This window comes from Hibiscus syriacus, unplaced genomic scaffold, assembly GCF_006381635.1.
Source record: "Hibiscus syriacus cultivar Baekdansim isolate YM2019G1 unplaced genomic scaffold, ASM638163v2 tig00110430_pilon, whole genome shotgun sequence".
Classification (NCBI taxonomy): domain Eukaryota; kingdom Viridiplantae; phylum Streptophyta; class Magnoliopsida; order Malvales; family Malvaceae; genus Hibiscus; species Hibiscus syriacus.
In genome coordinates, this window is record NW_024062734.1 from 563,527 (window position 1) to 581,258 (window position 17,732).

The 17,732-nt window shown below is 33.0% G+C and overlaps 2 protein-coding genes and 1 pseudogene across 3 annotated transcripts; 1 reads left to right on the forward strand and 2 right to left on the reverse strand.

Annotated features, from left to right (window-relative positions):
- Positions 1 to 7,189: 7,189 nt before the first annotated feature.
- Positions 7,190 to 7,904, reverse strand: LOC120125392 (dof zinc finger protein DOF3.4-like). Of its 2 annotated transcripts, XM_039143821.1 has the most exons (2): positions 7,374 to 7,904; positions 7,190 to 7,337 (listed from the first exon to the last, which is right to left on the reverse strand). In XM_039143821.1, the coding sequence occupies exons 1-2, from the start codon at positions 7,887 to 7,889 to the stop codon at positions 7,224 to 7,226; spliced, it is 630 nt and encodes a 209-aa protein (XP_038999752.1). In that variant the 5' UTR covers positions 7,890 to 7,904; the 3' UTR covers positions 7,190 to 7,223. The 2 variants fall into 2 exon arrangements, with proteins under 2 accessions (XP_038999752.1, XP_038999751.1); XM_039143820.1 differs by having other exon boundaries at positions 7,190 to 7,904.
- Positions 7,905 to 10,860: 2,956 nt separating this feature from the next.
- LOC120125389 (GDSL esterase/lipase At2g23540-like) lies at positions 10,861 to 12,417 on the reverse strand. The gene is made up of 5 exons (XM_039143819.1): positions 12,130 to 12,417; positions 11,914 to 12,044; positions 11,584 to 11,832; positions 11,238 to 11,493; positions 10,861 to 11,159 (listed from the first exon to the last, which is right to left on the reverse strand). Exons 1-5 carry the CDS (start codon positions 12,398 to 12,400, stop codon positions 10,936 to 10,938), a joined length of 1,131 nt encoding a protein of 376 aa, XP_038999750.1. The 5' UTR covers positions 12,401 to 12,417; the 3' UTR covers positions 10,861 to 10,935.
- A 1,677-nt stretch (positions 12,418 to 14,094) lies between these two features.
- LOC120125388 lies at positions 14,095 to 17,296 on the forward strand (annotated as a pseudogene).
- Positions 17,297 to 17,732: the final 436 nt, after the last annotated feature.

Consider the following 17,732-nt stretch of genomic DNA (forward strand, 5'->3'; position numbering starts at 1 on the left):
TACAACAAAAGGATTAAATAAAATATAATGTTAAGGGATTTAATTGTAAAAACAATAAATTTATTGTTAAGAATAAGAATTGAAGTTACATAAATACTGTATAAAAATTGAGGTTGCATAGATATTTTAGCGTTAGAGGAATATGAAATTTAAATTTGAATGAAAATGAACTTAAAATGATAGAAGAGTCAAATATAAGAAGAAATAGGAGTGAATATTTAAGGCGAGTCATATTTCATCATTCAAATTTTATTTATAAAAAATGAGTCAAATTGTATAGAATTTTGCACACTCGAAATTAAGTCATCAATTTTCAGTTTAATTTATATTCTAAAAAAATAATAAATATGGTCGCGGATAAAGAAGGTATTGTTGTGCATCAATAATCTATTATTGTGGGTGTTTTTAGTAATCCAATTATGTTAATAGTTGGAAAGTGATAGTAGTGGTTAAGAATTTTACTAATAATTAATATGTTATTTTTAATACATTAAATTGAGAAATGATTGATCGTAATCAAGTTTCCTAAAAGAAGAAGCTTTGGCTGGGGTTGAAAAACCATACGATTCCAAGTTCAAAAGGAAACACAAATGACATTGAAGAACGTGTAAAGTTGAAAGTCCCCACCTCCAACTACAAACCCATTGCTGTCGTTGGACAACGTGTTCATGAGTTTCATCCTACTCTAAATAAATTTTAAATTCTATATTGCTAAAAAAAATATCAAATGATAATTCTAAGTTTAGGTGAGATAATTTAATTTAAAATTTAGTTATTTAAACATTTAATTAATTGAATACGAATTTAATAAGAAAAAAAAAAGAATCAAACTTGAAAGTGATGAAATCAATGTTTCTTGTGTTTATGTATGAAGCTGGCAAACACAGTTCTCTATTGTCTGAAAACAGTTTGTGTCTTGAACATGAAGCATCGTTCGATGGTTTTACAAAATGGAAACTTTCAATGACGCAAGTATACAGGAAAATAATTAAGAAAGAAGATCAAAATTGGTTGAAAATGAAAGGTTCAGATGGGAATGGCGGGGTCTACATGTCTCAAGTTTGTCGATCCAATTTGTCAATCGCCATTTTCACGGTCTTAAAATCATCCAACTGTCAAGAAACAAATCTTTTAATTATCACTAGGGGGATTATATATGGAGACTATAGAAAGAGGGAAACAATGTTTAAATGACTTTCTAATATTGGCATTACCTAACCCTAACTATAATTATAACAAAGTCTAGGGCATGTCAAATCTTGTCCGAATTCATCAATCAAATTTTCAATAATCTAATCAGATAGTAGATCTATTGGTTATTTGATCACGTTAATTTAATGTCATCTCCGAAAAAAAATACAACATCCACTTAGTTCTATTGATAATTTATTTTTACCCATAACATAAAATTATGTGACTGCCCCTGAACTCACACGCCCACTAATACTCAATCAAAAAGGGAAAAACAAGGATAATACATAAACCATCACCAACAATTTTCTTTTCCCATGTGAGAAACTTTATATTCTTAGCATTGTGTTAAATTTTATATTCTTTGGGCTTTTTAATACACACGAAAACATAACATGGAAAACAGAAGAAACTCAAGGCTAATTAATGTTAATTTTCATGAGCTGGTAAAAATTAATCAGATTGTAGTTAGTTGAGTAAGGAATTAGCTTTCAATTACATTCCACTACTAGATTAGCTAACCTAACTTGTCGACTCCATTAATATAAAACACATGAGCATATGTAGGCTCAAACTTAATCTACGAAGCATCATTCCTTTGAATATAAAATCTCATTGTTTTATCTTACACCACTTTTGCAAGAATAAAATAAAATAACTACATGTATATTAAAACGGATCCTTAAAGTTTCCAACATGAAATTAAGTGTTACAATATCAATCAAGTTGCATGGAAACGACATTTTTGTGAAAGAGAAATTATACCATACAGTGGGGGGTGGTCCAGAAATCCTAAGTTTCGCTTTGATACAATGAATATATATTTTCTTTTAAGGTGGGAATTTGGAGATGTCCAAATCTTGTCTGAAAAAGACCAAAGTTACGAAAATGAAATCAGCTTCCCATGAAGAAGAGAGAACACATGCTAAAAGCTTAACTGTTCCACACCCAAGAAATGAAGAAAACGAAATGAGAATGCAAAAGGCAAATGAAAGAAAATGAAAACTCAAATTCAGCCTTTTTAATTTTTTCCATAAAGGAAACAGTTTGAAGAGGAAAGCAAAAAATGCGTGTTTCTCGAATTATGTAGTTTTTGAGAAAATTATTGTTTGCAAAAACAACAGCTGAAAGTACCTGACCGCGCGTGCCGTCCGGTGCGCGAGACCGGCTGCCCTTTCCCCCCACTTTATCTGATACACTGGAAAACGACATCATCTTATTACAAATATTTGTAATTGAATGATTTAAATATAAATCTCTCGGTATGTAAATCCACTTAACGAGCTAATTAATAACAGAGGATATTTTCTTTTCAAAGATTTTAGATTTAAACAATTATAATTAAATTGTATATTATTAATAATTAAAAATATTATGAATAAATATTATTTTATAAATAAATTTAAATAATTTTTAAATATTAATATTTTATTGAGCCTGTATTTGGGGAGATAATGTAGTCGCCATCAAAGTGGAATGGGGGCAGCCTTCCCATTGATCCATGGGGTTTCCTGTCTTGTGCTTCTTTTTTGATTGCCCCATCACCTATCAGCTGCATTTTTGCTTTGTATTATTGGTTTTTTTGCCCTCTATTACAGTTAGAAGTATGTAAAAGGATTCGATTCGATTCAATCAATTTGATTTATTGATCTTTTAATTCGGTTCACTTTTTAATTTTCTGATAATTTGGATTAGAAATTTAAAAATATTTAGATAACTGGATCAGATCAATTTCAATTTCAGATTATTCGAAAATTTAAAAGAAACTAGGCTTTTAGATTTTAGATAGTCTTTAGTCCAATAAACGACTAACCCACTAACTCATTAAAGCTCTAGTCCAATAAAAATTATGATATTTAATTATTTGTTGTCTGTGAGTAATTAAATATATATGTAATATACTAAAGGTATCGAATAATTTACATTAAGTCACAAAATAAAAAAAATATTTTTTGTCAAATTAAATTTATATTTAAATATTCGAATATCCGATCTTAAAATTTGGATATCCAAAAATTCAGATATCTAATTTTTTTAGATCGGATATAGATCATTATTTTAGACTTTTTTAAAATTATTGATAACATGTATATATTTTGCAGAATTAATTGTTCGAATCTAATTTTTTTTTAAAAATATTATATTTAACTAGCAAGAACCGCTTAACAAGTCCAAAAGATCAGGCGATACTTAAGTACATAAATTCTAAGCTAATGTATTTTTGAGTGGGTCAAGAATAGATTCAGATATTATCGATATAAAAGCATCCACATATAACATTAATATTACAAACAATAAGTTTTTTATGAAGTTGGAGATTTTCATTTTTTTTAAATACCACAATTGATGTTGCCCCTATAAAATTTTAATAAAAGTATTTTCTTTTAACATTGTTGGTCTGAACCGGTGATGATAATTTTATTAGAATTCAACAAATTTTGATTTGACTTAATTTAATTTTTTTTATTTAAGTAAGATCAAATTAAGTTGTACCTAACTCGTCCATTGATATAGAAAACCAATGGAAAGTTGGGCTTACTACCATGCATGAAACGTTCCATGCTGGAAAACAATTGTGCATCGAGAGTGGCGAGATCGCTCAGTTTACAGAATTTAAAAATATAGAGAAAATTTATGGGTGTTAGCCTGCAATGATTGTGATTAAATTGCCAAATTCGTATTTTAGAGCAATTCTCACATATACCATACAAGAAAGGAAGTTTGGAGTGAGATTCTCCATCAGAAAGATTATTGAATTCTTTTATGATAATGATATATTAACAAAAACAATACGACAAAAAGGAATCCAAGTGTTTCACTTGTTTCTTTTATCAGTTCATTCGTTCGCGTAATTACTTGAACTCGTAATCTAAAAGAACACTCCTTTTAATCATTAACGTCAGTCAATGAATTCATCATCATTTTTAGATCATTTAACTATCTCATATTAAACTAGAGTGTATACTTATCACATTACCATAGCTCTTACAACATTTTCATCAATCACAAAAATATTAAATCATCCAAATATAACATAAACTTGGTAATTAAGAAATTAACATAACAAAACATATAAACACGAGCCAAATGGTCACAAAGACCTCAGAATACAAGCCACATACCTAGGAGTTTTAGAAACAAAAGAATTTACATTGATAAAATATTAAAAATTGACTCATAAACCCTAAAATACGGTTTATAGCACTAATATGATCAAACCCATGCAAAAATAGTTAAGCAAACATATTGAATTTCAAAAGGACCAATGAGATAGTCGAGACATAAATTAAACGTAACATATCAAACATAATCACATATCAAAATTAAACATAATATATATTTGTACATAGCTTAGCATTTCTTTTACCCAAGTTTACATAATTATATTAATGCACTTAGCATATTTTTTTATTAAATATAATATGATGAACTATTAATAGTCTACGGATAATTGAATCTCACCTCATCGTCAAGCATCATATGATACAATACATAATATCTTTCTATCTCATCGGGACATACAATCCTAAATAATCTAACATCCTCATTTTTGACAAAATTAAAGTTTTTAGATAAATTTGCACATAAACACTATAGACCATATGACATGTCAATTGTATCTAGCACTAAACTAATAATCAAGGGCTCGGTAATCACATTATAAAAGTATAAAAAATCACCATTCTTTTAGTATTAGATTAGCACACAACTTATTATTATTATCAAATAGAACATTTAATTCATTTGTACAAATCAAACATGGCAATTAATATAGTTCCATATGATATTACAATTCAGATATCACACATAAATACTAACACATTCAGATATATATAAATTCATCAAAAATTCATAACGAAAACACATAATAACTTATCAAATGACATGTTAGTCCAAGTGCTCGAATAGAGCCAAAATCATAATTTAGACATTCCATACCTAATACTTACACAAGTCAAAATCAGTTTATGATACATAAAGATAGGGTACCGTATAAAGGTGGAATGGCTAAAATAGAGGGATGCTACTGGAGTTTTGTGTGACAAGAAGGTGCTTCTAAAACTTAAGGGAAAATTTTATAGAATGACAATAAGACCAGCGCTGCTGTAGGATTAGAATGTTGGGCAATCAAGAAGGATCACGTAAGGAGGATGGAGGCAACAGAAATGAGAATGCTCCGATGGGCATGTGGTAGGACTCTGTGGGACATGACACCAAACTCTGCTATTAGAATATCCTTGGGGGTAGTGCATGTATCCGAAAAATTGAGGGAGGGAAGACTACGGTGGTTTGGGCATGTCCTTAGGAGACAACATTCGGAAGCGGTCAGGAGGGTAGATTCGATTACAGTCGACGGTCCCAGAAGGAGAGGACGACCAAGGCGGAAGTGGGAAGACTGCTTGAGATCTGATTTGAAGGATTTAGCCCTTACTGAGGACATGACCTCTAATAGGAAAGTATGGAGACTTAAGACCAGGGTAGCCGAGTAGTGCGGGTCACATCCATAGGGTGTATCATCTCCGTCTTCTTTTAATGCCTTTGTAGTAATTTCCATGACTTCTACTTCTTATACGTTCATGTCATTGGAATTTATGAAGGCTTAGAACTAGGATAGCGGAGTAGTATGCCTTAGTTTTGGTTTTAACCCATTTTGACTTTATTCCTTCTCGTAGCTGGCTATCGTTGACTTCTGTGTATCATTCTCTTCTTGTTTCCTCTTTTTAAATTTAGTCGGGTCTTACGTTTCTGTCTATATGCAGAGATTTTTACGCAGGGATTTATTTGCAGGGATTACTTCCCATTATAGACGTGCATGTGAAGACTGCATATGAAGACTGTTCAACTATGTATTTATTTATTCATTTATTTATTTATACATGCATAGCATTTTATCCTTATTTTTTAATTTTCTGACTACCGGAGGTCTTCCGCGGAAGCTACTCTCAACCTGGCGTTAGGGGCATGCCTACTACTCTACCTCTCCCTTACCCCATTACATATGGGAATAAGGTTTTGTTGTTGTTGTTTGACTACATTAATCAAATTTGAATTTATGATAATCCACAGATTAATGGATTACTAAAATAGCTTCTATTTTTCTCTCTCATTAGAGGTACCAATAATTTTTTATTCGTTCAAAATATATAATCACAAGTCAAAACATAAACCTACAAAAATCAAAATTAAAGCGTATAACAACATGCATGTACCTTAATCTTAAATTTAGGGTTTGATAAATTATTAACAAGCTCTGAAATTAAAGATTAACATGACACCAAGCTTGATTCAGTCAAATACTTAAAGGATTTGAAAGAATTTACATTTTTCTCTCTCTTATTCATCAATCATCCATTAATGGACAGTAGAAAATTAATCTTTCTCTCTCTCTTCAATTCAATGGAATCAATTCTTCATAATATCAAAATACATGTACTAATCATCTTTTCACCAAAATCAAAATAATATAACCTGGACGCATAAGCTTAGATAATTTCATCTAATCCCATTATCAATGGAAATTGGACTAATAATCATTTTAGTTAACATTGAGGTTCTTTCAATGGGATCATACCAATCTTTAGTGATCTCCGTTGAAGATCCCATATAATATTAAAAGAAAAAGCAAAAATGAAATGTATGAGCTAGTATATGATATTGATGCTAGTTTTTCAATAATGGAACTTTAAGAACATGGGTGCTACAGTAATCTTGGGACTTGATTTTAATTTTTTTTTAAAATTTAAATGGTTAAATCAATTCGAATATAATGAATTTAGATTCATCGTTTTACTTGTGAATTAACAAATTCTTCAAACTTAAAGCCCACAATGGCATTTCTATTTGTGAATTTTAGTAAGTGTTTTTTATCCGCTTCATCGAATAAAAATAGACAAAACAAACCAAATCAAATGACATTGGGACCTCAAATAACACGATACAAAAAAGGTTGTAGTATGTTTATACTTGCATGTACCTAATAATGTACTACGAGACACTAATTGTCCTTCAAAGATGAACAAAAAAGATAAGATTCACTTGAGCAAATTCCCAGGGGTTGAAATAGCAAGTTCAGGCCAAGAAAAGCAACCACTCCCCGCTTCTCCACCTTCAAAATGCCATGGATTCCCCATTCCAGTTGCAGCCCCATCATTGGCACCACCAACAGCCACACCATCTGCCATGGAAAAAGCCCACATTCCTCTTCCAACCCCAACTCCAACATCTTCGAGTGCTGGACCAATACCAAGCCCGAACCCACCAAGAGCCAGATAACCAGGACCCTGAGGATGATTACTCAACAATGAAGCAAAACCATTGCCCTTGGACTCTCCCTGATTGCCTGACAGTGGCAGTAAAACCTGAGTGGCAGCCGCTGGCAAGTGGAAGTCATTATAACTAGTGGTGGTAGTGGCATTGGTTGAAGAAGAAACGACGGTTCCATGGGTGGTGGTGCGTGAACGCTTTGCGTTTCTTCTGGTGCCACCACCAACAGGGATGTCCCTGAGGGTGCCACCATGAGTCCAGTAACGTCGACATGACTTACAAAAATGACGAGGCTGAGAGAAGTTATAGTTGTTGTAGTAGCAAAACTTGGTGTTGGTAGAATCACATCGAGGACAAGGAAGCTGTTGTTGTTCCGGTGGTGGGGCTCCGGTGTTAATGGCCTTCGTTGACCGCCTGTTTGGATCCGACGCCATTTTCAGAGAAAACAAAGGGGGCTTTAAGCTGTCGGATTCACTTCTTGTGAATGAAATATATTGAGAAGAAGAAGATGATGAGAAAATGACATCTATATAGTGGAGTAACGAATGTTGTGATAAACACAAAACAGAGAAACATGTCCCTAAGGTTATGTGAATTGAGAGAGAGGAAATAAGTGAGCAGGCTTTTACAGTGCTGTGTTAGAAACGACAAAACAAGAGGTTTATGGCAAAAGAAGACGATAATGATTAAATGGATAAGCAGTCAAAGAAGGTTGGTTAATGATATTCCAGTTGGGATACATGAATGGAAGATGACAAAGTTGACAGATTACTGTCCCAAATCGTCATGGACATAATTGAATTCAATCTGATATTTGGGTAAGAGACATAATGATGAGTGTCGGGGCAGCGTGGGGAGCAATGATAGATTCTCCCCTCTGATTTCGGAGGGCTCCTGTCATTATCAGATACCTCCGCCCTACTCTTCCACTGTTCCCTCTTCTCCGCTCACAGCTTACCGACCTTTCACATTTTCACACACCTTTATTACCTAAAGTCCAATCATTCACATTTTAAGCAGGGGGTGTCATAAACCGAGATTGTTTTTATTTATTTATTTTTGAGATTATTTATATTCAATTTATATTTGTTTAAATTTTTAAAATCATATTTATTTGTTTATTTATGGAATTCAATGATCTTGTATAGTTAATTTTTGTCCGTGAAAGTTTATGGATGTATTTAAATCAATCGCGTAATAATCTATCAATTTGATTATCTCAATCTCCATGTCTTCATTAATATTATATCTATATTTAGATAGAGGCGTGAAGGTTATTAATAGATGTTAAGTTTTTTCAAATATAAAATATGCATTCAACTAAATTTTGTTTTTATTATATCTTACCTTTTATTTAATGAAAACATAATTTTATTAACAAATATATTTTTGAACAAAACCTTATAAGTATGAATCTACATCTGCCCTCAAAGAGTAAATTCTTCAACTAAATAATGTAGGTGGGGAAAATTGAAAAAACGGGGTGTGAAAATTATTTTGGGATCTACGTAATTTGTTATAATGTACATGGAACTCGTCACAAGAATATAACGAATTTTATAAAATATAATAAATAATTGTAACTCGACAGTCCTATATGTCAAGTTCCATACAACTTTGTTTCATTTTATATGACGAGTTTTATTTTTTAATATATTTTATAAAACTTGTCACCTCCATTACTAATTTCATATGTACGGTAACAAATAACCTATATCTCAATATAATTCTTAAACACCTCTATTTTCCAACAAAAAAAATCTCACTTACAACATTCTCAATGGTCATCTACCGGTACAACATCAAGCAACCACGAAATCCTTATTTTCCATTTTGTTTCTTCTCTTTTCTCCCCTCTTCTTTCACATATGACTTTCTTTAAACATTTTCTTAAATTTATGTATTTATGTCTAAAGATAGAATTAAAATTAAACTATAACAGAAAAAAATTAGTTTTAAAATATAAATAGTCTTTGAAATTAAATAAATTTTAAATGAATTATAAAAGTAAAGAATCTTAAAGAGTAGTTAAATAAAAAAATAAAATTCAACGCATAATTTTATTTATTTATTTTTTGATGGCACATAGTTTTATTTTAAAACTGAAGGAGTCTTAAAAATAATTAAACCAATAAATTTGAGAGAGACAAGAGTATAATTATAATGATTTAAACAATATTAATAACTTCAAAAATAAAATTATTAATTTAAATTATATTTTTTATTAAGTAAAAAAATAAGAGACATATGAGTAGATCTTTATCTTATAATTATTAATATGTTAAATAATAATTAAATAAAATTTTAAATCTTCTAATTTCATAAGTAATTTCATCCTAGTTGACCTTATTATCTTAATGTCGTTGAAAAATGTGCACAAAAGAAAATATCTTTAAAATCACAAGCATGGCAATGACCAATGACCACGGGTTCAACTACAATATATCACGAATCATGATTATTTTTGCCCTTGGGAAATAAAATAAACAAAATACCTACTACTAATGAAGACCATCTCTTGCACGTTTACATGAAGGAATAATGATAAAATTAGTTCATAATATTTATATAAATGATTATTTTAATTTTAATTTTTTTATTTGAAACATTTTGATCTTATAATATTTCATTTTTTTTATCAAAATAAACATTTATTAGATAGAAATCATTAGTTCACTAACAGTAAATACATGTTGCTAACGTAAAATTTGCATGTGTTTAATTGATGATATGATATATTTCATGTCATTATTTTGATGAGTGACACATATCACATTACCAATTAAGCACATGTAAAAACGATTTTCATTCAACATAGGTTATTTTGAACAAAAACTAAAACTAAAACATTAAGAGCTAAAATGTTCTTAAAAAATAATATGTGTCAAAGTGATTATTTGTGCAAACGTTGAGACTAATTTGATCATTATACCTTTAGGAAATCCCATTAGAAAAGTTTAATAATAAAAACATTCGAAACTTATTAATGATTTTATTTAGAAATATTTAATTTTAAAATTAATTGCATTAAACATTTATAGATTATGGTATTTAATTTTAAAATTAATTGCATTAAACATTTATAGATTATGGTTTAAATTATGAATTGAATCTCAAATTATTTTATTATCTTTAGAATAATAAAATGGGTTATTTGAATTAGTCCAGACTGTACCATCAAATGAGCCTGGATAAAAGATTTCAAAATTTTACCGAAATTAATTCTTTGTATTTATTCAAGAAGGAAGGTGAACTGCGAACAGGCCACCTCCGCTGATTTTGTGAATAAATATATAATGAAAAGCCGATAATCCACCCTCATGCTGTAACTTTGATGAAAATGTTCATGGATTCATTAAACATTCGAAAGCTTAAATTTAATAAAATATCTCATAGACACGGATGATGGAAAAGTACTGTATATGAAACTTGCATAAATCACAAAGGGAATGAAGAAATAAAAAATCCCAGATAATTTAATCAAAGATTACGAAGCCGCTTAAGATTCACTGGAGAAATAACTTTGGTGTTTCCATTGAGAAGTTGTCGAGCAATTATAAGATTGGCAGCCTCACTGGGATGATAAGGATCCCAGAACACATGCTTGTCACGATCATCGCACATACTTGACGTCGGTCCGCACGGGATTATCCCTGCGAATTGGCCTCCATTACCGCAACATGCTTTGCTTGCCGTCGTAAATCCTGCATAAAAAAATAGGGTTTGAGAGAATAATCCGAAAAAAGAGACCGAAAACCGATTCCAGCTGCATGGTATTATACCGTAATTCTTATAATTTGTGATGAGTTCCATCACTAGGTCATACACATTAGCATGAACAAAAACGGCACCGGGGAGTTTTCCGTTCATTTCAGTAAGTAAATCCTTTAAACGCCCATTGTACTGTATTGCCAGCTTGTTGGCTAAATCGACACATTCGTTCTCGTTCAATTGATTGATGGTTTTCTGATACGGAATGCAGCCAATCGGACCGACGTTTCCGACAACAAACTTCCTAGCATCGAGCTGGTGAAGTCTCTGTTGAAACATCGTTTGTTTAGTTGATAAGTGATAATGAAACATTGGTTAATATTAAGGTGGGAGTTGAATGGTGTTCGATGTTCATACAGTTAATTGGTTCCTCAAGTGACTAATCATGTCATCAATGAAACCATCTGGAGATTGAGAAATCCGAGTTCCAACGGAGAGAACCGGGAGAAGATAGTTGTTGAGGAAATCATTTGCTCCGATTGTGATCGAAAAAATCGATTTTTTCGAAATGTACTCTTTGGCCTTCGATGCACCCAACAATGTATCGAACTGTTTCCTTGTGTTTTTGAAGAAATCAATTTGGATATCCAATCCCAGCCTATTAACCTGCAGAAGAAAATGGATTTAATTTGTCTGGAATTGAATAAACTTTTGAAGGATAAAAAAAATATTAATTCTAAAACTAACAAATATTCTTCCAGTTGCATTCATAATCCCCCCTCCTCCTGATGCATAATTTACACCATAAAGTATAGCTTTCCCGGTAGAATTTGGAGCAAGATATGGAACTGCATAATTCGGTATTCCCAATTCTTCTCCTGTTAACATATAATATATGTTAATAAAACGTGACACGAATGAAAATTGAAAAGTAAAAGTGAAAAAGAGGTACATAGAGCTCACCTACAATGTCACCTATGGTTCTACCATTAGTGTATCGGCCGGTAGGGTTTCCTCCTGTTGCTTTAAAATCGATTCCGTTCGGTGGTATATTCGCCCTGGACAATGTCGATAAATAGTTATTATTACCCGCATCGACGAGGGAATCACCGAAGATGAAAGAAGCTCCTAAAGTGCTATTGTTATCATCAGCTGCATTAACCGGATAGTAGTAGCTCAAAGTACTGAACCACAAAAGAACCAAACCAAAACTCCAAGCTTTCACCATAGCCATAGCTACTGGTTTGTTCTGGTTTCGATCTTATGATTCCGAGAACTTAAATGGGTGAGAGTATATAAGTCCAGTTTGATGAAACTTGTGAACTTGTGTATATGGAGTTGGCATTTGGTTTGACCCTTGTTGTAATGCAAAGGACTGTTTGATGTAAGGTAGGTGATCAATATGATGTAAAATTTTCTCAACGTGTGTTATGAACTTTTTGGCCTTTGCTTTTTGTCTACGTAAGGGTGGAACTGATTGGCCATTAGTTATATTATATGGTCAAATATGCAGTTTAGGTTTAAAGTTTTGTTTGGATTTGTGGGCTGAATTAAGAATGTTTTGGTAGAAACTTGGTGATTGTTTGGTAAATTGTTCAGAAATGGGAGTTTTGAGCCATATTTTAAGTTGCTTTTGAAGACCCAAAAGGGCAAAGGCCAATTTGGACTAAATCCACCCTATTAGATAAAGTGACCAATCCCATTTCTAGGCTAAGTTTCCAGTGTTTATTGTATAATGCAGGCCAACCCAATGTGTTATTTTGAGGTGCCTAGGGATTATTAAGTTTCCTATATACTTGAACTTCAATGAGCTCATAAATTTTTAAAAATAAAAAGAATTATTTTAATATAATCTGGTCAACATATTATTTTAAGGTCATTTTGGTAATCAATTTTTTTTTCCAGATTCAACCATAGTATTTAATCCAAATTCAGACGATTATGATTACTATGTCCAAATTTAGAGTGCCTAGAAGCATGTCGGTTTGTTGGACGACATGTTAAAAAATTGTTAATATTTGATGAATGGATGCCTATGTTACTCATACCATGTTAAAATGAGTATGATGCATAATTCCAAAATTTGTGTACTTTATCTTACATAATTTTGCTGATATAATCAGACTAATAAAAGATATGCTTGAAATGAGACACGTTTGGTAATGTGCATGATGTGATTGATTTGTGTGAAATATGACTTAGATATATTGATGAATAAATGATTTGATAATGAAAGTATAGTTATGCAAATATGCTAATACATGTTAAATTGAAATAATTGCATGTCTTTAATAACAATGTTATGGTAGAAGAAGAAAAACATGAGTGATGGTGTTGCTATGTGTGTTTTATTTTGTATGTTGGTTGTTGTTATGATTCATCTGTTTGAATTTATTTATTTTATGTAATATAATATAATAGTTTTTATAGATTTTAAATTTGATTTTGGCGAGGGTTTGTTTTAATGGTTTTCATTTTGTAACAAAGACGGTTGAAATATAAGGAGGGATTAGATGTTTGAAAAAAAATTGAAAATTAAAATTTTTTGAGGTAAATTAGATATAAAATTATTGTTTAAGGACCTAGTTGATGTTTTAACAGCAATTTATGGTTAAAATTAAATATTAATTTTTTTAACATTTTCACGTCATCAATTTAATGGGAACGACAGTTGAATTATCATTTTATTACAAATTGATAAAAGTTAATGCCTAATTTATTACTTTTGAAATTTAAGAGGGAAAATAAAAACTTACTCAAACAGGAGTGACCTTGTGTAGTTTACCCTTATAAATTCTATAAAATGCATTTAATACGCTGTCGTTTTTTGTTAAGTGTTTGTTCTGGACTAGGTGATTGACCGATTTAACAGAATTTTCTTTCTCTTTTCTGTTTCTTCTTCTATCTAATCTCTTTCGTCTACCTTTCCTCCTTTAATTCTTGATCATTTGAAATTCAGCCTGCATCAGAATTGGCTTTTGACTTCGAAATATGGGTTGTTTCTCTCTCGATTGAATCCTTTTTGGCTGAATTTAGGTCTTTCTTTGATCTGAGCAACCCCTTTTGCTTTGAGGCTTAAAGTTTGAAGATTGAACACACTTAGTTGAAACGAAGGATATGGGTTTGTGTTGAAAATAAACTTTTTTGTGGTAAATCTTGAGCTTGTTTTCTTCCTGGGTTTTATCTCAACTTTCTCGGTTTTGATGCATTTTTCACTTTGGAAGCCCATAGCTCATTGTGCTTCTCTGATCTTAGACAAGAAGAACAAGAGAAGGGATGGGTCTGAATCAGATGCTGAAACCAAGCAGAACCCTTCAATTATTCAGAAACTCCATGAAAACAAGCTCAGGGAAGCTCTCGAAGAGGCGCCTGAAGAAGGGTCTTTGTTCAAGTCCTAGGACATTGAACCGATTCCCTAGCCAATCAAGATGAGAGCTTGGGACGATAAAGATCCCTTGCAAGGCTCAATGCTTAGCGTGAATTCTTGCGAGCCACCGCTCTCGCTGCCGAGCGCACATTCGAGAGTGAAGATTCCATCCCTGATGTCCACGAGGCATTCGGTAAGTTCCTCACAATGTACCCAAAGTACCAGTCATCAGAGAAATTTGATCAATTGAGATCGGATGAGTATTCACATTTGTCACCGAAGGTGTGCCTTGATTATTGTGGGTTCGGGCTTTTCTCATATGTTCAAACTTTGCATTACTGGGAGTCCTCTACGTTTAGCTTGTCTGAGATTACTGCAAATTTGAGTAACCATACACTTTATGGTGCTGCTGAGAAAGGCACTGTCGAGTACGATATAAAGAGTAGGATAATGGATTATTTGAATATTCCCGAGCATAGATATGGTCTTGTGTTTACTGTAAGTAGAGGGTCCGCTTTTAAGTTGCTGGCTGATTCTTATCCATTTCAAACGAATAAGAAATTGTTGACGATGTTTGATTACGAGAGTCAGTCGGTGAATTGGATGGTTCAGAGTGCTCGGGAAAAGGGTGCAAAAGTATACAGTTCTTGGTTTAAACGGCCAACTCTTAAACTTTGTTCTGCTGATTTGTGAAAGCGATTTCGAATAAAAAGAGGAGGAAGAAGGATTGTGTTATTGGCCTTTTTGTTTTTCCGGTGCAGTCTAGAGTTACGGGGCATAAGTATTCCTACCAGTGGATGGCATTGGCTCAGCAGAACAATTGGCATGTCTTGCTTGATGCTGCTGGTTCATTGGGTCCAAAAGACATGGATTCACTTGGCATGTCATTGTTTGGTCCGGATTTCATTATCACGTCATTCTATAGAGTGTTTGGATATGATCCAACCGGCTTTGGATGCCTTCTTATAAAGAAATCAGTCATGGGAAGCCTTCAGAACCAGTCTGGATCGACTGGTTCTGGAATGGTGAAGATTACCCCCGACTATCCTCTCTATCAGAGTGATTCTGTGGATGATCTTGACGAGTTGAGTGGGATCACGGACAATGAAGTTGGTGCGAATGGTGATAAGCCCTCAGAAATCCAGAAACGCAGTTGCCTGCCTTTTCTGGTGCCTACACGCCTGCTCAAGTACAGGACGTATTTGAGACGGAAATGGATCAAGATAATAGTACTGACAGAGATGGTGCAAGCACCATATTTGAAGAAACGGAGAGTATTTCTTTCGGAGAAGTGATGAAAAGCCCCATCTTCAGTGTAGACGAGTCTTTGGACAACTCATTCTGGATTGATTTGGGTCAGACTCCGTTGGGGTCTGATAATGCAGGCCAGTGGAATAAACAGAAAATATCCTCCCCTTCGCCACCATTTTGGTTTAGTGGCAGGAAGAACCACAAGCAGCTCTCTTCGAAGCCAACATCAACTATATATAGCAGCTCGATATATGATGATAAAGATCTTACTATCGGGTATGACAATCAGCATGTGTTATCATTTGATTCTGCCATTCGATCAGTTTCGCAGGAACTGGACCGCACAGCGGATATCCCCGGTGAAGCACAATTTGCAGGAACTAGCATTGCCCCACGAAATCATAAGAAGGCTTCAGACGGCTCGCATCTTCTGGAAATCCAGGAAGAGCAGGGTACCAGCAAACCACTGTCTGTAGAGTCTGTATCTAGTTCTTCTGTCTTTCGGTATAATGGCTTAACATCGGAAATTTCCTCCGAGATTAAAGACAGTGCCATAAGAAGAGAAACTGAAGGTGAATTTAGGTTACTGGGGAGTAGGGAAGGAAATAAGTATAATGGAGGTAGATTTTTAGGGTTAGAAGATGAACATCCTAGTAGGGGAAGAAGGGTCTCTTTTAGCATAGAGGATAGTCATCAAGAGCACATAACTCGTATTTTTGGAGCCAGGAGAAGCATCTGGAACCAGCCTTGATAATGAAGAAACCAGTAGTGATGGAGAATATGGTCATGGGCAAGATTGGGACAGGAGGGAACCTGAGATAACTTGTCGGCATCTTGATCAAATTAATATGTTAGGGCTCAATAAAACCAGTATTAGATTACGGCTTTTGATTAATTGGCTTGTAACCTCGTTACTGCATCTCAAGTTACCTAATTCAGATGGAGATGGCAGGGTGAATCTTGTTTACATTTATGGCCCAAAAATAAAGTATGAAAGGGGTGCAGCAGTGGCTTTCAATGTGAGGGATCGAAACCGGGGACTCATTAATCCAGAGATTGTACTGAAGTTGGCTTAAAGGGAAGGTATCTCTCTTGGTATTGGTTTCCTCAATCACGTACGGATACTAGATAGCCCACGACAACGAGCATCTTCGAATTTGGAGGATATAGAGCTGTGCACGTTGAAAAATGGTCAACATAATGGGAAGAGTGGGTTTATTAGAGTTGAAGTCGTTACAGCTTCACTCGGCTTCCTTACTAATTTTGAGGATGTCTATAAGTTGTGGGTCTTTGTGGCAAAGTTCCTTAACCCGGTTTTCATCAGAGAGGGTACACCCAACTGTCACAGAAGAATCCGAGACATAACTTCTGAAATTTAGCAATTCAAAATCACTTGCTAAATAATCCGGGAGTCTGACCGGAAGATTAGGAAGTCCCTGGAGAGGATTTGGAGGTACTAGTATATGCAATCCTTGCTCTTTCGAATGACAATCTTTTTCCCTTCTCCACTATAAATATTTACATATTCGTAGCACCAATAATTAAACTGATTTTGAAGTAAAATTATACTCTTGTCGTCAATTATTTTCTTCTAATAGATAATTAAACCAATAATTGTACATGCATAATTATAAAATATTATACTTTTATAATATCTATATTGAAACAATATTTTTAAATATTTAAAAATATAGAGCCAAAGACCCTAATAAATATTGTCTGTTTTTTTGTTTAATAATCAAAGAAAAGATTATTAGGGAAATAATCTTAATAATCTTTTTCGGAATCATATACCATGTTTGGTTCAAAAACATTCTTTTATGGAAGTAATGAAACATTACCTAGAGTAGTTATTTTGGCTTAGATTTCCGGAATCTCATTCCCTCTAATTTCTCAGGTATTTGTCAATTCTCATTGGGTTGGACAAAATTACTACTAAACAAATGAA

Bases quoted from the DNA above. Each gene is read 5' to 3' on its own strand.
- LOC120125392 (XM_039143820.1), bottom strand. From the start codon at position 7,889: ATGGCGTCGGATCCAAACAGGCGGTCAACGAAGGCCATTAACACCGGA.
- LOC120125389 (XM_039143819.1), bottom strand. From the start codon at position 12,400: ATGGCTATGGTGAAAGCTTGGAGTTTTGGTTTGGTTCTTTTGTGGTTC. The intron at 11,494-11,583 runs GTATGAACATCG...ATGTTTCAACAG, and splicing joins ACTTGAGGAACCAATTAACT to AGACTTCACCAGCTCGATGC. The intron at 11,160-11,237 runs GTATAATACCAT...TTTTTTATGCAG, and splicing joins CACAAATTATAAGAATTACG to GATTTACGACGGCAAGCAAA.